The following is a 22,906-nucleotide window of genomic DNA, read 5'->3' as shown; positions in this document are numbered from 1 at the left end:
GCCATTTATTGACAAGATGTGTTGCTCCACTTTTTTAAGGAGATAAGGAAAAATCTCCACGGTTTCCCTAAATGAGTTGAGTTTTTAAAATGGTTTGTCAATACCAACCAGGGTACTATCCATAAATCACGTGGACACGTTCCACGCTCCATACATAAAGATTTTTTTCGTATAGACGAGGGTTCGAGATTTAAAAAAAAATGTACACGTCGTTTATGGATGGTCCCCAGGCAAATACATGTTTTAATATACTTAAAAAAGGTACCACCAAAATGAAGTTGCAAATTTAAATTTCTGTTGAAACTTCAAAATACCAACAAAAACAAAAATTTCTTGAGTTTTTTTTCTAAAAGGTTTCGTATCTTTCATTTTATTTAATGTTATTTATTTTGTGGTTTATAATATTTTCAACACGACTTTTTTTTAAACCGCCAAAAAATAAAAAATAACTTCAACAACATATCGATGCCGGTGTCCCTCTTGTACCAACCTTGCTGGGATTCCTATCTAGATAGTACAAGAGAGCACACGGGCATCGATATTTTTTATTCTTCAAGAATTCTAATAGTTATCGAGATATCGCGAGTTGAGAAATGAGGGCCTAGTACTGACCCTGTTTGCAAAAATATCTCATTTGCATTTTCAGTTAGTAAAAATATATACATCCCAATGCTGTATCTAGCAACCAGCAGTACGATCAGCAAAGTCAAAAAAGGAAAATTGTTTGCTTTTCGGAAATATTTTTTGTATGGGGGGCTTTTCGAAAAATACCTTTTAAAAACGTGTCCAAGTGGTTCATGGACTATCTGGAAAATCTGGAAGAGATTTTTAAGTTCTGATGATTGCCGAAAGGAAGAAATTAAGCCGAAACGTATGAAAAAACGTTTAAAATAGTGTTATAATTTCTCGCCGAAAAATATCAATTCAAACAAAAAAGTTAAAATACTCGGCGATCACAAAAAAACACATGTTATCCTCAAATGCATTTGATTTGAAATGGTTGTTTAAAATACGTATTTTGGGAATTCAACTTTCAGCGAAAAAGTCAAATTAGAAATAGGCATATTTTTCTGAAAAGTATTTTTTTGCAATTCCGTCGTGAAACTACTTACTTTTCCTGTCATTCTTGAACGACGAAATAGCCTACTTTTCTGTACCAAAAATATAAGAATCGAATAGCAACACTTTTCAAAATAAATGCTGAAAAGTTCTACTTTTCAGCACTGAAATGGGTGCTGAAAAGTTGAACTTTTCAGTACTTGTTTCGAAAAGTAACACTTTTCAACATTTTTTTGATTTAAACGATTTATTGACAAAATACATGAAAATTCGACTTAAAATTTCACTCAATTGGTGTTTTTCGAAATTGCAAAAAATGTTGTATGGAACACGTTGCAAAACTTGATTTTTTCAGCACTCGACGTATTTATCCAACTCGGTGAACCTCGTTGGATAAATGTACGACTCGTGCTGAAAAAATCCTCTTTTTGCAACTTGTTGCATAAACTACTGTTATCAAATTTACCTTCGTGAATAGTACATGGTTAAAAGAGAATCTTTTCCCGCACCAAACTAGCAAAAAATAATGACTTAAGCTCGTTTCGCCATAGATCAACAAACACTCGCCGGGTGGATAAATAGAACTGACCGCGTTGTTGCGCCTCGAATGACGGATGGACGGACAGATGAATGGATAGATGTGTCCACTTGATTCGGCCAACGGACGGTGGCGTGACGCCTCCTTCAACACACGTCATAATTGTTTATTATTATTCGCAGTTGTTTGTTGCTTGCCGTCGCGTCGTCATAAACGAAGCGTTTTCGCATATATTGATTTAATTGAGAGCTATTATGGTGGAGAAGGGTGTGTAGTTCTCGTTTGTTTATTTCAATTTTATATCATTTTTTGCAAGGTTTAAAAAGCACATTAAGCTGATTTTGCGAAAATCGCTTTATTTTTGGAACATCGAACCATGGTATTGATAAGACATTCAACGAAAGCTCTAATCAGCTGATAAGTGCATTTTGTTGTCCAAATTTCGCCCCAAACCATCCTCAACTCGAACAATTCAATCAAGACATGTGCACACGAACGTGAGTGCAATAATGCTTCCATTATCTTAACACTAGAACGAACACTCAAATACAGACACCCCGTCAGAGGAAGAAGCCGGCGACCTCGGCCAATGTCAGCTGATAATTGTTTTTTCTGTGCAGGCCAGGCAACTGCCGATGGCGTTCACAATTTCTCAGACTGTCGAGTTGATTGACTAAGGCAGACCATTAGCGTTAACGAATCTAAGCTTCTTGTTGGAAGAAAACATATTTTATGAATATCGACTTTGGAATTCGAAAAATTGCATTATTTGCTCAATTGTCTTAATCGAAGGAAGTGTTCCAAGATCGACTTTAGAAATCTCAATTTGAAAAATTGAAATGATACCTTTGCAATCAAAACCCTCTGAGGAAACTACTTTTTGATACGCTTTCGATTGCTCGCAGTTCCAGAACCTTTTGGAGAGTTTCGCGATTTTTTTTTGTTGCGATTATTGGCCTTGGCAAGTTTAGCATTTTAGTGTAGGTTACGTGCGCGCGCGCGCGAAAAAGCAATTGTTCGCGATCATGTTTCGATCGACGATCGTGTGTACAACAAAAATGTTAAGGCGCCAAGGTCTTGGCGTGGTCAACGCTGCCGTACGTATCAGGCTGTGGATTGCTCGGTTAGGTGAATTCTACAAATTGCTTTCACATACCTGACATAAACAAATCGAAAAAACGGAACGTTTGTATCCGAATCCTCGATTATCTGGAGTTTCGATTATTTGGACACCTAGTTCGTGGTTCCCAAATTCATGAACGCTTGTTCACGATTTTGGGAACCCATTTTTCTACGTGTGGCTACTTGCTAACTATAGGCTGATCGAAATTAACAAAGGGAACCATCAAAGGGAACTAATTTTAATAAAATTGAGCGTGCATATTTTGACTGAAAAGCAATCACTGAATGTAACAAACCTAGGACAACAATTTCTGCAGTATTTATTTACAGTTGATGTAGGCAGAACAGAACTTCTGCAAACGTGTTGGCACGGATAGCACCGAGGTCACAACTTTCGAAAGAACGAAATGTTGTATATTTAGTATTTCTCTAAATGAACTATACTCATTCAAAACGAATCTCTGAATTTCCACGCAAAAGCACTTCAAAAAGTGCGTTTGCTTTCGCCTTGTGGCGATGCAACCCCCAACCGGCCGGTCAGCCTTCAATATACCCTGGGCAGGGGCTCAATGCACAGAGAGGTTAACGAGAACTTGGATCCTTGGACCAACGACGACGACCGGCTCTCGATGCAAAGTTTCAGAATATATCCGTTTCTGGTGCTGCAAACGAAACGCGTTGCATCGCCGCACGTGAAACGAGTTTATTTTTTCAATGTGAACAGCTGCAGCTCTATGGTTGAGCTCTGTACTTGCTCTTCGATAATTTCGATTAAAAAAAAAAAACTTCTCAACCAGTTTTCAACTTCTACTCCTTCTTAATTTTCATTTAACGATGCAAAACGCACATCATAATATGCATAAAAATGCATTGCATCGCGAGCAACGCAATGTCATCGGGGTGCAACAAAAGTTGTTTTTCTTCTCCTTCTCTCTTTCTGGCTCTGTGTGTGATGCTTCATCATCATTCATTGTGTTGTTGTGTCTTGTCTGGACCAGCCAGAAAGACATTGACCCAATTCCGCTGGTTGCTTTGTTGGTCCTTAATGTCAAACCGATGCTGTTGTTGTTGTTGTTGTTGTTGGAGGTATTTATGGTTCATTAATCACGGATTCGCTGGTACTTGAATCGCGCACGTAGTCACCTCGCGGTACACGTCGAAGTAATTTGCCTGTGGCTTCTTGGATGCTTCAGGATGATAATTGTTATCAAAATTTTCTGAAGAAAATTTCCTATGAAGTCGAGGGAACTCAGCAAGTAATTCAAAATAGGTATCGGAAATAGTAATTATAAATGCTTCTTGTCATTGTGAATCAAATTTACTTTCAACACACCACAAACCGACGTAAGAGACAAAAATGTCAACTTCTGAAATGCTTGTAAATGGAATTTCAAGGTAGCTAACGCGGATTGACGTAAGCACCGGCTCCATTATTTCTCGATTTCAGGAATATTTTCAAAGCAAATATATTTCGAGATATGTAGAAAACAATAAAATAACTTTTGTACTGATTTAACCACTTTGTTGGTCCCTAAATCAATCTGTCTCAGAAAAGCTAGAAAGCAATAAATAAACTACATTAAATGTATTAATCTTCTCATTGAAAAGTGCCGGCGACAAAATTGGGCGAAAAGTTCACCGCCCGGAGATCGCGAGTTGGCGCGAGCGAATGAACACCGCGAAAAAAGATTCGGGGGTGCGATGTAATTCATTTTTACAGTAAATTAGGCATTGTTACATCAAATTTGACCTTTCAACTAGAATGGCCAAATTTTAAAACATTAATGTTTGCCAATTTGACCGTTTTACCCCCAATTTCCCTTGTAGAACAAAAGAAAAGTTCATCCGCGGTCTGTCAGCAGCGCGCTGTTTTGTTTGCTGGATCAACATTTGAAAATGTCGAACGTTGAAGGAAATCGCTCAAAAAATGGAAATTAACCGATTTCAAATGTTATGGCCGCAAATGAAAGGTAAGGGTGGCCAGCATGGTGCAAAGTGTCCATCATGGTCCACTGAAGCTTCTTGAAGCGATACCGATGGTTGATATACTCATATAGTTTCGCGTTGATCAGGTAGATCATCAGGTCATCACTTCCTGGAATTCTTGGATGATCGATAACAACGTACCCCAGAGTATCTATCGTTGTTCACTGAAGCTACCTGAAGCCACACCGATGATCAATTCACCCATATAGACAATAGGGTCCTAAAGCCCTGAGTCAATTGTTATGTTCAACGGTAAAAAACAGATTAAAACCCATTTTTGATAATTTTTTTTTTCATTTAAATGCAAAAAATAGGACAGGACAACATTTTTTTGATGAATCAACTAAGGTCCGCTTAGAACGAGCTGTGATTTTTTTTAAATTGATTTAAAATCGATTTTAAATCCTTCTCGGTCGTACAAAGTGTCATTGTACTCAGAAAAATAAGCTTTATCGTTGTGAACAATAATATCACAAATGTAAGATTCACCTTTGGGCCCAATTGAAACAGAAACATAACAGAAAAATGAGGCGTTAATTTGGATTCAACAAAGTATTTAATTCCTTTCGTTATTGCAAATCGACTTTTGATTGCATTTTCAGATTTGTATGAAACCTTGTCCATTGATGTTTTTTTATGACCATAATAGTTATTGTGCACTATTGCCTCATATTCTTCATACAAAATGGTGTCTGTCTATACACAAGTGCTGTGAATGTTTTCGCAAATCTGTATCTTGAGATAAGATTTTCTGAATACCAACCATTGGCAAAGTTTTAAGTTATGACCAGGTTTGAATAAAAAACTTTTTTTAGTCTAAAAAAGCTTATAGTTACAATGGTTAATACACCCATATAGACCCCCGTTGATTAGGTAGATCATCAGCATGGCTTTCTACCTAAGGTACTCGCGAGTGTGTAGTAGTGCGGTTGTCAAAATCGTTATCTCTGACTCTCTCACTCCACTGCCAGTGACATTGTTTATGTTTTGCTTTTCCTGGCACGGTCCATTGTTCGTTTGTTATTGTTTTGGTTTTAGTGGCACGGAGTCATGCACTCACACTAATGCAAAGCAGGATCGTGAGTACCTATGATATACAGCCTTGGATCATCAGGTCATAACTCCCGGGAATTCCTGGAGGACCCATAATAATCCAACATGGCGAAGGGTATCCATCGTGGTTCACTGAAGCAAAATGAAGCTATACCGATGGTTAATTCACCCATATAGACCTCCGTTGATCTGGTTGATATCCAGGTCATAACATCAAGGAGTTCTTAGAAGACTTATAGCAATCCAACGTACCCCAGTGTGTCCATCGTTGTTCACTGAAGCTACGCTCAAACCCCGATGGTTTGACACCAACTGTTGTCAGACGAACGGGGTCACTTTTTAGTTTGACACCCCTTTTACACGTAGTTCACGCACACTACCAAACGTGTGTTTTGATAGTGTGCGTGAGCGCCGTGTAAAAAGTGACAGTTCGTCACTTTTTAGTTTGACTTTGACCAACCAACGGGGTACAAACTAAAAAAGTGTCAAACGAAAAAGTGACCAACCATCGGGGGTTGAGTGTATAGCGATGGTTAATTCACCCATATAGACCTCCGTTGATCAGGTAGCTATCTAGGCCATGACATCCGGGAGTTCTTGGATACCCAGATTTGAGGATGGCCCATTATCAGTGTTTTGTGGTTATATAAATGTTTCGTTTAATTGTAAATAAAATTAAAAAAGAAAATCCCATTTTACGCCAAAACCCTGCAATAACGCTCCTTCGATTTGCGCTCAAACCCCGAAATAACGCTCCCCCGAGTTGCGCTCTTCTTCGGTTTGCGCCTCTCCTCAAAAGAGCGCACACTTGAAAGATTGGTCTGAGTTTGTTTTTCATGCTAAACACTGCAAATATGAAACTTACCGGAAGTTCCGGATTACCGAAACTGTTGCCCCCGAATAAGCCCCTGGTGGATTGAAAAACCTTCTCCTCAAATCAAATGCAAACGGAAGCAACCCGCCGGTAAAATCTATTGCCGCAGTGCCCAGAACCCTCGCCAGAACTAGTTTTACAGATCGGAATAAAAAATTAGCCACCCTTACCTTTCATTTGCGGCCATAACATTTGAAATCGGTTAATTTCCATTTTTTGAGCGATTTCCTTCAACGTTCGACATTTCCAAATGTTGATCCAGCAAACAAAACAGCGCGCTGCTGACAGACCGCGGATGAACTTTTCTTTTGTTCTACAAGGGGAATTGGGGGTAAAACGGTCAAATTGGCAAACATTGATGTTTTAAAATTTGGCCATTCTAGTGCGTTTGAAAGGTCAAATTTGATGTAACAATGCCTAATTTACTGTAAAAATGAATTACATCGCAACAAAGTAGCGATATTTACGAAAAAATAATTATTTTTAAATTAAACCGAATGACGAAATGATCATTTAACCCCAATGCAACCCCGAATCTTTTTTCGCGGTGTTCATTCGCTCGCGCCAACTCGCGATCTCCGGGCGGTGAACTTTTCGCCCAATTTTGTCGCCGGCACTTTTCAATGAGAAGATTAATAATGGCTTTGAGACATTAAATCCACTCCATCAACTTATACTTGTCCCACGCAAAATTTTGGCGCTGGACAATTGGGTCCTAAAATTAAGCTTAAATTTGTGATATTACTGTTCACAACGGCAAAGCTTTTTTTTTTTTGAGTACAATGATCACAAAGGACTTTAAATGGATTTTTACATCAATTTTGAAAAATTAAATTCGCGGTCCTTCTTGACAGAAAATGATTTTTTTTTCAAAAATATTTGCACTTACCTCGATCAGGGCTGCGGAGTCGGGTCATATTTCAAACGACTCCGACTCCGACTCCGGCTTTCTAAGATTAGCCGACTCCGACTCCGGCTCCGGCTTTCAACAAATGGTTGGCTCCGACTCCGACTCCGACTCCGGCCTACCAACTCTAGCCGACTCCGACTCCGACTCCAGCTTTCAACAAATGGTTGGCGTCGACTCCGACTCCACATATTGTTAAATGTTGTTGAGCCCACTGGCTCGACCGAACATCGACTGATTCGTCGACTGCCTTACTGGCAGCCCTGGTTTGATCGACATCAACGCAGTTGTGCCAATACACGTAGCAAATAAATCATTCTTCCCTCTTGTATCACACGAGCTAGTTGTGTTTCCCTTTTACTCCGAGTACGTTCTAATTCCACCACGTTTAAGACCCTGCAACAGGTTATGTGCCACCACTGGAACGGCCGGGAAATTCGGGAAAAGTAACGTGACGCGAAAAGTTATAGTAAATTCGTGCGAGACTCGTAAAAAACGGGAAGTTTCGTGGAAAGCGAAAATGGACTTTTCCAAAGTTGGCGTTACTCGGCTTAACAGCCGGAACTTTCGCTCGTGGTCGTTTAAAGTGAAGATGATCCTGATGAAAGAAGGCTTATGGAACCGCATTGAACCGGGAACACCACCAAATCCAGTAACAGCTGCCTGGACCGAAGGGGACGCCAAGGCAATGGCGACCATCGTGTTATTGGTGGAGGACAATCAACATAACCTCATCATGGACAAGGAAACGGCGAAAACCACGTGGGATGCGCTCAAGGCCCACCACCACAAGGCGAGTCTCACCGGAAAAGTTGCGCTGCTGAAGGAGGTCTGCAGCACAAATTACCAGGAGGGTGAGAACATGGAGGAGTTTTTGTACGGGATGGAAGACCTTTTTGCACGTTTGGAAAACTCTGGTGAAAAGCTCTCGGCGCACATGCAAGTCGCCATGTTGCTCCGGAGCATGCCATCGGCTTTTGACACCCTAACCACAGCGTTGGAGAGCCGTACGGACAAGGAATTGACGATGGACCTGGTCAGGTCGAAACTCATCGACGAGAGCGAGAAGCTCTATGGAACCGACAGTTTTGTCGGTGAACGTGCTCTAAAAGCGGTAGGCGAGACGAGGGCACGGGGCGTGGAATGCTTTTTCTGCGGCCAGAAGGGGCACCTGCAGAGACAGTGCCAAGAGTATCTGGAAATGAAAAGGCAGGCGCAGGCAGAGAAAAGAGTTCTAAAAGTGCGCGAAAACGACGAAAAGTCGTTCACCTTTATGGTGCGTCGGAACAAAAGTCCATTGTTCGCGCGTTCGTGGTTGTTGGACTCGGGTGCGACATCCCATATCTGTAGTGATGTGAACTTTTTTGTGCGATTAGAAAGTGTTTCGCATTCGAATGTAGTTGTCGCGGACGGAACCGAGAAGCGCGCCGAGGGTATTGGTGACTGCCGGATCGAATGTTTGAACAGTAGTGGTGAAGTTGTAGAACTCACACTCACCAACGTGTTGTTCGTTCCAAGTATTAGTGGCAACATGATTTCGATCAGCAAACTAACGGCCAAAGGAGTGTGCGCTAAATTTGGCAGTGCGGTTTGTAAACTCGTGTTCGCGAACCAAATTATCGCGATCGGTGATAAAAAGTGCGACATGTATTGGCTCCGGACGTGCCCGGATCGGGTCGCGAAAGTGATGGTACAACCGCACGAAAAGAACAGCTGGCAAGACCGCGACGATCAAAACGATCCGGAGGTGCTCGGCGAGAACCAGCGGGAGAACCTGGCAAGCGGGTTGGAGCAGAAGGATGGATCGCAGCAGGCAAAAGCAGCAGCCGAACATAGCGAAACGGTGCAAGTGTACTTCGGCAAACCAGCTGCGAAGATGGTTGCAAGTCACGGTGGTGCTCACTTTGAGGAGGAGCATGCTCAATCGGGGAACAACAAAGAATGTCCTTCTCAACTCTTTGGACAAGATGATGACCCGCAAAAACCAGTTCCAGAATCTCCAGCGCCGGGACCACGGCGTTCGCAGAACTCGACAGCTGGCGTACCAAGCGCTGATGGAGATTCAGCGGTGGAAGGCGAAATGCAGTTGACAAAAGCGGTGCTGACGAAAGTGCTGATGGATTCCGGTTTCCAACAACAAAAGGAGGAGATGGGTAAGCAGCTGGTGTCGGCGAAACAAAATCAGTGCTTAGTTGGAGCTTTGTTGTACGCAACCGTGATAAGCCGACCGGAAACCAGCCTTCTGGGTCAACGAGTGCAACATTTGACGAAAGCTGGCTGGAAGAAGGCAGGCGACGTAAACAAACCGAGTACATCTGCAAGTTACCTGTTCAAGCTCGGTGGTGACGTCATCGGGTGGGGGCACAATAAACAAACGTGTGTTGGGTCATTCAGCGCAGAGGCTGAGTACACCTTTGTCAGATATCATCAGAAGCTCAAGTGGGTAAGAGGACCAGCCTGTTTTCCGACTCCGGCAAAGGAGGAGAAATGGACGTGCGTTGTGCTCACCGAGAACACCAGAATCGCGAACCTGCTGGAAACGGGCATGGTGCGCCTCGAGTACATTCCGTCGGCGGAAGCGGGTCTGCTGGCGAAGCCATTGCCTGTGGTGGAACTGGGACTTCAGAAGGCGATTGGCATCGACTCATGCAGCGCTGAGGAGGAGTGTTGAGCCCACTGGCTCGACCGAACATCGACTGATTCGTCGACTGCCTTACTGGCAGCCCTGGTTTGATCGACATCAACGCAGTTGTGCCAATACACGTAGCAAATAAATCATTCTTCCCTCTTGTATCACACGAGCTAGTTGTGTTTCCCTTTTACTCCGAGTACGTTCTAATTCCACCACGTTTAAGACCCTGCAACAAATGTTTCAAAAGTTAGTTAACTATTATCAGTTAATTATTTTTTAAACATTGATAAAAGGATTATTTAAATACTCTCTAAGCGTCATGTTTTTCTCAAGAAAAATAAGTTAACTAAAAGTAAAGTAAAGAAAATAAACGGAAAAAAAGTTTCTAGGTTACAAGTTTTATACGTTATGGAAACAGAAATCAAAAAATATCTTCAGTTTTAGAGGCATTTTAAGAAGAACAGTTTTGTAAGTAAATTTGGATTTATTTACTTAACCTCGAATTTGAAAATATTTTTTTTCAAGCTAATAAATTTAAATATTAAATTGTTATTTTTAAATGAATCACTAAAAGAAACCTGGCCTTAATGATCTATTGAACATTAAAATTCAATTCGCTCACATTCAGGCTGACATTTGTAAGTAGCACAGTGACAGGCACCTTGTTTTTAAATGACAATTTTAAACGAAACATTTTTTTTTTTTTTAAGACGTACATGGACATCACGCCATGGCTGAAGGAGATTATTATTGCAAATCAATAAATCTAAACAATTTCTTCGTGGAAAGGACGCTTAAGATGTCCTTTTCAAATATCTGTGACAAGGAAAATATTTTACCCTGGAAATTTTTAATTTATTTTAATTTTAAAATGTTATGCTTTAAAAAGGAGGCGCACGATACTTCTTAAATCTTCACCTAAAACGAAGCTTTATGAATGATCTTGCGCCTCCATCAAAATATATGAAAAAACTTAAAATATAATAAAAAACAAATATCCACAAGTAAAATATTTTCTAGGTCACAAATATTTTATTTTTTTAAGGTACATTGATATGCAATGATTATCACCTTCCGTCATATTGGCGTGGGACAAACAGTATGAGAAAATTCGTACCAGTTGATAATATTTTGATTTTGTTTTTTTTTTATAATATTTGAAAAATAAATTAAAATCCTATATTTTGTTCTACACATTTTTTTATTAGTTCATTTTTGTACTGAATTCTTGAGATTTGTTCAACGATAATTTGCAACGATATCAAAATAGTTTACCTAAAATCAACAATCAATGATTATTTCAAAATTTGTTGCAACTTGTTTTGATATTTTTTGTTAGTTTCAATTATTTTAAATGCAACACTTTGATTTTCTTGTACTCAGTTATAAACAAAATGCGCATGTTGAGTTCCAAGTAAGAGATTGTTATTATCGTTGATTATTTGTTACAAAAGTTAAACTGTCAGTGACTTTTTTCGATTTGCAAAAACAGTGATTACTATTTTTAATCTTTTTATGTACCTCGTAATTTTTTCCTAAAAAATGATTTAACTTAAAACTTCCAAGACATATGCTATCGGGGTAAAAGATGACTGTGTGTGTACTTTTTCAGAAATAACTGGATGAAATTTGGTCAAATTTGAATTGAAAAGGCACATAAAAATAGGAAAAAGGAAGCATTCAAGAATCAATGAGATATGTCTGACTACTAACCAATATTATTTATTATTTTTTTAATTATGATACTACAAACTTGGGTAAGAGGTTATCATTTAGTCATTATAGTGTAATAACACAATTAGAGCTTTTCAATCACAATAAAAAGTTTCAAAAACTGATCTGATAAATCAATTAAAAATATAAGATGTTTTGTAAATTAAGCTGTTCTATAGGAAATACCGAATAATAAAAAAACATATTTTTTGTTAAATTTAAGATAACTCCGGCTCCGACTCCGACTCCGGGTTATCAGAAATCTTCGGCTCCGACTCCGACTCCGACTCCAGCTCTTAAAATTTAGCCGACTTCGGCTCCGACTCCGACTCCAGCTGTTCGAGTTTTGACGACTCCGACTCCGACTCCAGGTCCCCAAAAAGACCCGACTCCACCGACTCCGGCTCCGACTCCGACTCCGACTCCACAGCCCTGACCTCGATGTTCTGAGTATGGGAAATATGTTACAAATTTTTTTTTTGGTTTCGTTTGACCTTGAATAAACCAACAATAGAGCAGGCTATGTAAACAATAACAAACACGTTTTGTTTGGTTAATCATTCTGTGCATTTTCCCAAAGTTTGGTTAAATTTGGTTGCCGAGTTGTAATAACAAATGTTTACGGTAGTCGGGCATATACGTGTGTCAAACGCGTTATGACCTGAAATCCCTTTGGCCAGTTGTCGCACTTACAGTAATGATCATGGTGTGTCAAGATAGCACGACAAGATTGAAGCTTCTTTCATATGAAAAGTTACAACAATGCACGGAGTTTTTTCGGTTTTTGTTGAATATCTCAGGATTGAAATCGAATTTGGGGATCTATAAAGGTAAAAAATAGACAAGTTAGCGAAAGCGAGGATTTGACTATCCGAAGTCCCATTCTAACCTTCGGACAATCGAGGTTTTGAATAATCGAGTCTGGACGATCACTTTCCTCGTTTGTAGCCAATCCTCTCAAGGGAAATGAAAACTTAAAGTTTCAATAGTGCGAAAAATTATGTAAAATAGCTTGTTGTACAAAGGTGTTCGCCTCGTCCCTTGCAGGTGTTTACGGGCGCAAGAGCACCACATTAAGCAAACACGTGACCCGTCCATCAAACTAGGCTGCATTCATTGTTGCCGCGTAAACACTACTCTGTCAATGATTGCAAATTAAACAACAGACCAGGCAGGCCATGCGTCATCGGTCATCATCTCAACCGCCAAAGTACCCGCGCCGCGCGCTCGAGCGAGCCCATAAAATCCGTTGCTGTTTGCTGCAGTTTTATTCGCCATCAGGCCAAGCCTCACGCCTTTTGTCTCCCCCACTGTGTTGGTTTTAGTTTGTTTACCATAGTTTGGACCATTCAGGGGCAGCCAGGCTTGGCGTGGCGTGCGGTAAATATTGAAAACAGTAGCAAAAGTCACCCAGCACCAGTAGTAGGCTGGATGCTCGAAAATGGAGCTTGACCGCACCAGAAGCACGTTGACCGAATTTTAATTATTTCCATCACATCGCGCGCCGAATACAGCCAGGGACGATCACGTCGCCGTGCAAGTACGCGCGCGCGCCATCATGGTCGCCAGTGGGATCGGAGGCAAAGGTCACTGCGATCGATGCACGTAGCTGATGGGGGATTGCTGAAAGTGCCAAAATCATAGTCGACAATATTTTGAATGTTTAAACCACTTTGGTGACATATTTATTGGGTTTAGACACCGGAAAATTGTACTTCAAACATGCAAACTTATCGCAATTTGAATTTCGAGATAGCTTAGTCAGTTCCACTTCTAGTTTACAATGTGGCTGACCAGGTTTACCGCGTGGGTTCTGCTACTAAGATTGGCCGTTACTCTGGCGAACGTCAACCTGCCCGATTTGGAGGTGGCCACGGGTAAAAACAGTTCCCGACCTTTCACCATCAAGGTTCTGAAGATGATCTGCGTCAATCAGCCGTACGCCTACACGGTGGTCAAAACGTGCAAGGCCAAACTGGCCCGGAATCAACCGGCCAAGCTGAACCTGGCCTTCGACATTCAGCGCCCAGTCAATTCGATGTATCTGTCCTACGTGCTGAACTACAAGTACACCACATACAAGCCGCTTCTGTTCGACGATTCCTTCGACATGTGCCGCTTTATGGCTGAACAGGGCGGCGGAACGAACGTCCTGATGAACTTTATGTACAAAATTGCCACCTCTCAGATCACCTGGCTGCACAAGTGCCCGTACGTTGTGAGTATCGTTGTGACTTCTTGAATATTATTCTTGTAACCCTTTGCAAATTCTCACAACCAGGGCCTGCAGAACATGTCCGATTTTGTGCTGGACGAAGGTCTCATGCCGAGCTTTCTACCCGCGGGAGACTTCAGGGCCGACACCAGAATCTTCGACAAGGCGAACGAGACCATCGTGGACTTTCAAATATTCTACAGCGTGCGAGCGAAGGGACTGTTTGATCTGTCCATGGGATAGGCAGAATCCGGTGTGTTCATAATAAAATATAATCGAAAACTTCGAAACAGAAATACAACTGTGAACATTGTGATCTTTCACGACCGAGATCCCCACGAAAAGAAGTGCGTCATGAACGATCGTGGAGGCGAACTCCTGCCTCCTTCTGCAATAATATTTCGAGAAGGCTTGACACTGTTTCTGTGTTTTGCGCACCCCGCTGCTGCAGGTCAAAATTTGGCCAGCAAATTAGGCAATTTGAGGGGGGGTCGTTGACGTCAGACACGAGTGTGTTATACCCCTTTGGTTGGACAGTTTTAAAAATGTTGGAGACAGATGTTGGAGGTTACTGTTACAAAATTTTAAGGTGGTGGATGGTGTATTTCACTTTTGGGGCAATGACCAGGCTTGCAAAAAGTTTTCAACCCAACGTACACATGAAGCAAACCAAAACGTCAGTTCACTGCTAGCATGTGACTGCAAGCCTACTGTGTCTATTCAACCACTGCCGCCTGACTTGTGCCGGTCGGCTGCTGGAGAATGAGAGACGTGAAAAAATGAGCTACACTCACTCAATTCGTGTCATATGACTGATTCGTAAAATCCTCTTTAAACACTATTTTGACTATTTTCAAACAATTGAATGGTTGTAAACTGTGCAAAATACTTAAAACAATCTTAACTTATATTCAAAATTACATTTCCACGCATAAATACGAACTTTTTGTGTAAAAACTTGTTTCTTTATGTGTGTGCGTGCAACGTCGAATGAGCGTTGGTCGACTACTGCCTCGTATTGCAGCTGCTCAATGAGCTAGGGCACTCACGACTGCGTCGGGTTTGTTTATGTCACGGTTTTACGGTTCAGTGAATGGATCTCAAAAATTTGTGTCAGCGTCGCCGATTTTCGCGTCATGACCCCTGACATTTTCAGCACTGGCAATGACTGTCAATGATGGTTCTGAATTCAGATCCAGAAATAGTAAATTGAAATGAAAACATAATCACCATATGTAAAAAATTTCTACAAACAACACAAAGAAAACCATTTTTTGATTGAAACATTCTGAACCAAGATTTGAATGTTTTTCGAAAACAAACATGGCCGCCAAAGTCCGATCGGAATGATGCCTTTCAGAGCCTTAAGCGTTTACCTTTTCCAGATAAAAAAAAATCTTGCAAAATACTGTTGATAAAATTTCTACAGTGTTCCGTAATTCCGTGACGATGATGATCAATTCAAACATCAGCTTTTTAAAGATTTATTTTGCGAGAAAAAAAAAGTTTTTCTATATGTTTTCATTTCTAACTGATATCTTGAAATCTAGGTCCAGCGCGTTTGGGTATGTCAAACATTGGCCAATCTGTTTCCCTTGACAATCTGTATTTATAACTGAGCCCACTTAAACAAGACAAACGTCAAAAAAACAAACCAAAATGACCGAGGGGCCAACAATCAAGTGTAATAAATATTTTTTTTTGTTTTTGTGAAATTTCAAATCGCAATTAAAGGAAACTTGAAAAATCTGTTCTGAAAAAAATATTTGGTAACTATTATTTTTACATTTTATCAAGAAAATATAATGCATTGACGCCCCTCGGGATTTTTGTTCAGCCCAGATAAATTTTTCATCAGATTTTTTTAATGCGCCTCTTTTCCTGAAAAAAGGCCTCTTTTTCAAGAAAAAATATCAGATGATATATGTGATGAAAAATCTATTTTTTACTTTTTCTAAATTTTAAGAATTAATTTGCATAGGGTGTCCAAAAATAAAATAAATATAAAAAATGAAATTACAAGCCTTGGTTTCAACATTTGGATGAAAAAATAGTTTTAAATGCATTTTACACTCGTTGAGTAACTTTTGCAACGGCTTAAATTAAAAAAAAATCAGTAATTTATTAGCGAAAACAAACCAGCAGAACTTAGTGGTTGGTATAATTTTGCACAGGTTCTGGTTTTAGCCGAAAATTTCGCTGGTTTAACGACATTTTTGGCAAATATCAGCAAAATGAATAACTCTCAGCTGAGTTGGTCATGAACGCTATTTCGCTGATAGTTAAAATCCCAAGTGGTGAATATTTTGGGCGAATAACGGTAGAAAATAAAAACATGGCAACTTGGCAGTGTACAAATATCAACCCTGATCGCCGAGAAGTGAACGGGACACATTTCTGCAACCGGTCGTTGACTTATGTTCAAATAACGAAAAAAAAATGCAAACCAACTAATCGACAGCGCGTTAGTAGCTACTCGATCAGCTGTTTTGCCTTCTTGTCCATATTCTTTTTCCAACCATCTCAAGGTCAACCTACTGCACACAACGTGCCGCGTTCGTGCCCAAGTTGATAATTTGCCAACTGGAACTGGTTCACGTGCGGTTGGAATGGCCTTAAATGAAGGGAAATTGCGTTTGATTGATTGATTGAATTAGGCGAGCGCCCGTACTTAGAACATCGTACACACCTTGACAAGGTTGAGCTTGCTTCAATTATCGACCGTTATACTAATACGAGCGTATTTGGTTTGATTACAGGTTTGCTATGTCTGCTAGCGTCACACCAGCACAACCAGCATCAGCATCAGTGCCAGTGTTACAGCCATGATCACCAGCAGCTGCGCCGATTTCATCTGTCGACGGTGAGCGCCAAATCGTCAAAGGATGGTTCAAACACCCCGTCGGGGAGCAGCGGTGGAGGATCATCGGCGGCCAGTGGTGGAGGTAGTGGCAAGAATGGCAACGGCAAGGAACCCCCCAACAAGAAGAACGTCCTGTCCTGTCCAAAGTGCGGAGATCCGTGCACACACGTCGAAACCTTTGTCAGCTCGACGAGGTTCGTCAAGTGTGAAAAATGCCATCATTTCTTCGTGGTCCTCAGCGAGGTAGACTCGAAGAAAACCATCAAGGACACAGAGGCCAAGGGTCAACGGAAGCCACCGCCACCACCCAAGAAGATCATGGAATACCTGGACAGACACGTGGTCGGTCAGGAACTTGCCAAGAAGGTGCTATCGGTTGCGGTGTACAATCACTACAAGCGAATCTACCACAATCTCCCGCCACCGTCCAGCACCGGAGCTCAGTCCGGATCACAGCAAATCGATGCCATGTCCCGCAGCGGTGACCTGCTGCACATCTCCGGCATCGGCCACACCATGATGAGCTCTGCCCCGTCCGAAGTCCCGCGACCTCCGCTAACGTCGAGCGCTTCCCAAGCGCACAACCCCGGCTCCGAACTGCTGGACAAGAAAACCCACGAGCTCAAGCTGGAAAAGAGCAACATTCTTATGCTGGGACCGACTGGTTCGGGCAAAACTCTGCTGGCCCAGACGATCGCCAAATGTTTGGACGTTCCGTTCGCAATCTGTGATTGTACCACGCTGACCCAGGCCGGTTACGTGGGCGAGGACATCGAGAGTGTCATCGCGAAGCTGCTCCAGGATGCCAATTACAGGTACGACGCGTGCGATATAATTCTTAACGGTACACATCAACCATTGCTTTTGCACCCAGATATTTGTTACAGATATTTTAGTATCTTCAATACTACGGGAGCTATCAAAATATTTTTTTATTCATCCCCTAAATTACTGTCTTCGTAGTCATTTACAACAAAGTTTGACTATTTGTACAATCAGGTTCTGGCAGGATTGGGTCCGTAAGTTTGACAATTTAGGAATAAGAAGACAACGACTTTCTTGGTTGCTGTGCACCCTTAAGTTGCTAAATTCCTCAATTTTTAAATTTTAGAATTCAAAAATTCTAATATTCTGAAATTCAAAAATTATGACATTTCGATATTAGAAAAATCTGAAATTCTTAAATTCTTGAAATCTTAAATTCTAAACTTCTTTAATTCTCAAATCCTAAAATTCTATTATTGACAAATTCTTAATTTCTCTAATATTATAAAAAAATCAGAGTTTTTTTTTTAGTTTTCTACACGAATTCAAAATAGGTGCTCATTTTTCGTGTCTAGAAGCAAATCGTGTAACAGGCCAGTTTTGGAGTGACCTAGACTAAATCGATCCTCCTGAATCCGAATCTGCCTGTTGATTTTCCCGATTCTCAAAGGGAACCGAGATTTACAAGATGGCGTCCAACATGGCGGCTGAATTGAAAAATCACAATAAAAGGATTTTCACGTTTAATCAACTACTCAAATTTAACTAATTTGGGGTCGCTGAACTCGAATCATCAAGTTCTTGTATTCCTAAAACTTAAAATAAAAAAATAATAAGTTGTAACTTCCTAAAATTTGATAAAATTCTAAGATCTTCTGTTTTTTAGTTCTTGTTTTAAAAATTTATGAAATTCTGAATTCGAAACAACTCAGAAATTCTAATTGGGTCCTAAAATGAAGCTTAGATTGCTGATATTATTGTTTACAGCGATAAAGCTTATTTTTCTGAGTACAATGACCCTTTGTACGACCACAAAGAGTTTAAAATTGATTTTTAAACCAATTTTGAAAAATTAACCTCGCGGTCCTTCTTGACAGAAAAGCTCCTACTTGACAGCTCGTTCCAAGGGGACCATAGTTGATCCATCGAAAAAATGTTGTCTTGTCAAAAAAAAATTGGCATTAAAATGAAAAAAAGTAATCAGAAATGGTTTTTAATCGTGTTTTTTTACCGTTGTACATAAAAATTTACACAGGGCTTTAGTACCCAATTATAAAATTTCCAAAATCAAAAATTTGCTTAAGTTCTCAAACATTCTCAATACATCTGTAATCTTCTAAAATTCAAAAAAAAAACTTGTATTCTGAATTTCTGAAATCCTTCAACATGAAAATTCTAAACTTTTAATATTCTAAAATTTGACTATTCTAGAAAGTTGAAATGCTAAAATTCTAAAACTTAGAATCCTAAAATAAGAAGAAATCAGAAATTCTGAAAGTATAAAAATCCAAAATTTCAATTTCAAAAATTATGAAATTCTACAGTCTTATTGTTGTTTATAAATTCTGGAATACTAAAATTTTTCAGCTTGAAATTCTTATCCAAATATTTAAGCGAATGGTGCACGCGCGAAATGTCAAAATTACACAGTAGTACCAAAATTACAAAAAAATTTGCCGTGGCATGACAGCCAGGTTTTTTTTCTAATGTTGGTACACTGCGTGATTTTGACATTTCGAGCGTGCACCATTCGTAACGCCATATTCGCTTTAAAATATAGATATAATACAATTCAAAATAGGTATCACAATTCTTTTAGATACTTAAATACAAAAATCTTTTAATCTTAACTTTTTTTAAGATGTTTAAGATTTGTTAATTTTAAAAACTTGGTTTATCTGAAAAATATGCCAAATTTTTCTATTTTTTGAAAAACTAGTAAAAAATTTAAATTGGTAAAAAATTATAACATTTGTAAATTGCCAAAATTTGAAAAATGTATAATTTGTATTTTTTTTTAAATAAGCTGATTCTGCAAAACTTGCTAAATTGTAATTAGTAAAGGGACCATCCACAAACCACGTGGACACTTTTTTGGTAAATCTCACCCCCCCATTGCGGAAAATTTCCATACAAATAAAATCTTTTTTGTATGGAGCGTGGACAATCGCCCCCCCCCCCCCCCCATGGTGTGACGTGGTTTACGGATGGTCCCAAAATGGTTACATCTGTTAAAATTTATAAAACTGTTCAAAGTTGTTATTTAAAAAAGGGTCAATACTAAATTTTTAAGAGTGTGAAATTTAAAAAAGGAGGTTCATTTTTGATAATCTTTTTTGGTTTGTGAAATTACAAAATTTTTATTACTTTTTAAAATTTACCAAATTTTAAAATTTGTTAAACCATAATGTAACATAGTTTGTAAAATCGTTAAATTAAAAAAAACACATGTAAATTTGTTGAACTAGTAAAATTCATGTATTTTGTAAAGTATGGAATTTAAATTTAAATGTTCTAAAATTTATAAATCTGATTTAAAAAAAATATTTTTTTTTATATTATTTTTTTAATTGTTGCATTTACGAAATTCGTGAAATGTTTAAAAATTATAAAAAAATTAGGTGTGTAAAATGTCAGTCAGTCTCTAATATTTTTTTCTAATTAAGGTTTTTTAAGTTTATTTTTTTTATATTTTAAATTTCAATTTTGTGTTATTCCTAGAATTTTAATGGATAGTAAATAAAGGTAAATAATACCCTGCTCCTAAGATGAACATCCCTGAAGAGTATTCTAAACTTTTTAAATACATATCATAAATTTTGTAAATTATTAAATAATTAGTACATCATTTAAATTTCTTAAAATTGTTAATAATTTATACATATTTTTTAAAATTTCTGGAATTTTCAATTTATTCAAGTATTGAAATTTTAAAATTTGAGGATTTTTTATTAATTTCAAATTTGTTAAAAACGTTTTTTAAAAACTATAATGTTTTCACAGTTTTTTTTTCCAAAGTATCATTATTTTGAACTTTGTGTTAGTTTGTATAGTTTGTAATATGTGTACAATTTGCAACACACTCATCCCCTTTTTTCTTTGTTCCAGCGTCGATCGTGCTCAAACCGGCATCGTGTTCCTGGACGAGGTGGACAAAATCGGCGCCGTGCCCGGAATTCACCAGCTTCGGGACGTGGGCGGCGAGGGCGTCCAGCAGGGCATGCTCAAGATGCTCGAGGGTACCATCGTAAACGTGCCCGAGCGCAACTCGCCGCGGAAGCTGCGCGGCGAAACCGTCCAGGTGGACACCACTAACATTTTGTTCGTGGCGTCCGGTGCGTACACCGGGCTGGATCGCCTGATCGCCAGGAGGCTCAACGAGAAGGTGGGTCGAGTTAAGATAGAGAGGTTCGTGGTGCTTACCTTTTGTGGTTGCTTTCAGTATCTGGGCTTCGGTATGCCGGCTAGTTCTTCGGAAGGTCGACGAGCGGCGCAAGCGTCCGCTTCGCCGATGGACAACGATCAGGTCGAGCGGGACGCCAATCTGCGCAAGGTGCAGGCCAAGGATCTCGTTGAGTTTGGAATGATTCCTGTAAGTAAAGTGTCGCTAGGAGTTAATCAGTGCAACTCAACGTCGATATCTCTCCTTCGTAGGAATTCGTCGGTCGCTTCCCGGTGCTCGTTCCGTTCCACAGCCTGGACGTGGAAATGCTTGTTCGCATCCTGACGGAACCGCGCAACGCGTTGGTGCCCCAGTACAAGGCACTGCTCGGCATGGACCAGGTCGAGCTTACGTTCGCCGAGGACGCGCTCAAGCAGATCGCCCAGCTTGCGATGGAGCGGCAGACGGGAGCGCGCGGGTTGAGAGCCATCATGGTAAGCGATTACGGAATCCAAACCTTCAAGTTCAGTTCTAAGCGAAACTTATTTTAGGAAACGCTTCTCCTGGAGCCCATGTTTGAAGTGCCTGGATCGGACGTGAAAACGGTCCACATTACGGATGACTGCGTGCGCGGTCAGGCCGAGCCGGAGTACATCCGTCGCAGCCAGTCCAACTCGACGAGCAGCGGGCCGGACACGCCCAACAGCAACAGCTCGTCGCAGGCGTCCGACGAGGAGGAAAACACGAAGCTGCGCGTAAAACAGTGAGGAGATCACGGAAGGACACACTTTTATCTTCACAACATACAGGTAGGAAGTATTAGAAGGCGATGGCTTCTATTTGTTGAAATTTTTAAACTGTATTTCCTGCGCTGCTTGTTTGCAACACTTGTCGTACGCATCGAGACGACTGTGAAAAAATACTTTACAAAATTGTTTTAGAAAAAAGTGCAAAAAAACATTGTAAATATCTTCTTGATTCATTCCGAATCAAGAGCCACAAAAAAAGAGAATAAAATTACGGAACGTGGTAGCAAATCAAACGTACAACAATGTAAACATAGCTTGCTAATGGTTCTAAAACGTTCATCAAAAAACCGTTAGCGGTGTTCAGGTTCCTTTTTAAAGTGTAGAAGGTTGAGATACCCTTCTGCACGAAATGTGATGATGATTTCCTGTTTTTGAGCAAATCCAGGAGCATATTCGAAGGTGAAAGAATTTACTTTAACTCCCCCCACAAACGACACAAAAGTGTTCCGATTCGTCCCTACTTCTTTATTATACGATTAACACGTTAAAAATGGAAATGAAAGGAGCAATACATCATACAATTCTATTCCGCAGCGAGCTGATGGGAAAGAAGCAACTTTGCTTCTTGGAAAAAAAAATCAAACGTTTCGTGTAAATATAATTGGATTTGCTAGTGGTAATAGCAGTAACTATAAACAATATATGCATAGACGATAGACAGAAAGAAAGCGACAAACGTGAATAATAGGCTAGTGTTAGGTAAAATAATTTCAGCCCCTTACAAATGAGAGAATATATTCGAACTGATTCGATTTCGTTGGCTTGTATTTTGACGGAAAATAATGAGAACATTTCCCTGACTCTTCATTGCATCTCTTTAAATAATTAGCATTTAGGCCCTTTAGGAATCTTGCAGGCCAAGTGCGAATGATTCTGATGATATCTCTTCAGTTGACGCTCAGGCGAGGAACATCCTGGAAGGAGCGTCACTGACTACGCCCGTAGTCCTGTTAGATCTTTCTTGATCAGGACAGTATAGCTCTGGTTC

The 22,906-nt window shown here is 40.0% G+C and overlaps 2 protein-coding genes across 3 annotated transcripts in view; both read left to right on the top strand.

Moving 5' to 3' along the window:
• The window catches only part of LOC120414317 (ATP-dependent Clp protease ATP-binding subunit clpX-like, mitochondrial), a 32,780-nt gene extending 10,110 nt beyond the window's left edge, over nt 1-22,670 (top strand). For both annotated transcript variants that reach the window (XM_039575454.2, XM_052709444.1), the window contains exons 3-7: nt 16,859-17,777; nt 20,836-21,112; nt 21,170-21,319; nt 21,382-21,603; nt 21,661-22,670. In XM_039575454.2, the coding sequence (XP_039431388.1) occupies nt 16,859-17,777; nt 20,836-21,112; nt 21,170-21,319; nt 21,382-21,603; nt 21,661-21,876 (1,784 nt within the window). In that variant the 3' untranslated portion in view covers nt 21,877-22,670. The remainder of the gene's footprint in view (nt 1-16,858; nt 17,778-20,835; nt 21,113-21,169; nt 21,320-21,381; nt 21,604-21,660) is intronic.
• On the top strand, nt 10,536-16,849 carry LOC120414318 (uncharacterized). The gene is made up of 2 exons (XM_039575455.2): nt 10,536-14,102; nt 14,166-16,849. The coding sequence occupies exons 1-2, from the start codon at nt 13,668-13,670 to the stop codon at nt 14,340-14,342; spliced, it is 612 nt and encodes a 203-aa protein (XP_039431389.1). The 5' UTR covers nt 10,536-13,667; the 3' UTR covers nt 14,343-16,849.
• Nucleotides 22,671-22,906: the final 236 nt, after the last annotated feature.

The sequence above is a fragment of the Culex pipiens genome, chromosome 3, assembly GCF_016801865.2.
Source record: "Culex pipiens pallens isolate TS chromosome 3, TS_CPP_V2, whole genome shotgun sequence".
In the NCBI taxonomy this organism is placed as follows: Eukaryota; Metazoa; Arthropoda; class Insecta; order Diptera; family Culicidae; genus Culex; species Culex pipiens.
The sequence above is the reverse complement of the archived record's forward strand: the minus strand, read 5'-3'. Positions and strand labels throughout refer to the sequence as shown.

Bases quoted from the DNA above. Each gene is read 5' to 3' on its own strand.
- LOC120414318 (XM_039575455.2), top strand. From the start codon at position 13,668: ATGTGGCTGACCAGGTTTACCGCGTGGGTTCTGCTACTAAGATTGGCC. The intron at 14,103-14,165 runs GTGAGTATCGTT...TCTCACAACCAG, and splicing joins TGCACAAGTGCCCGTACGTT to GGCCTGCAGAACATGTCCGA.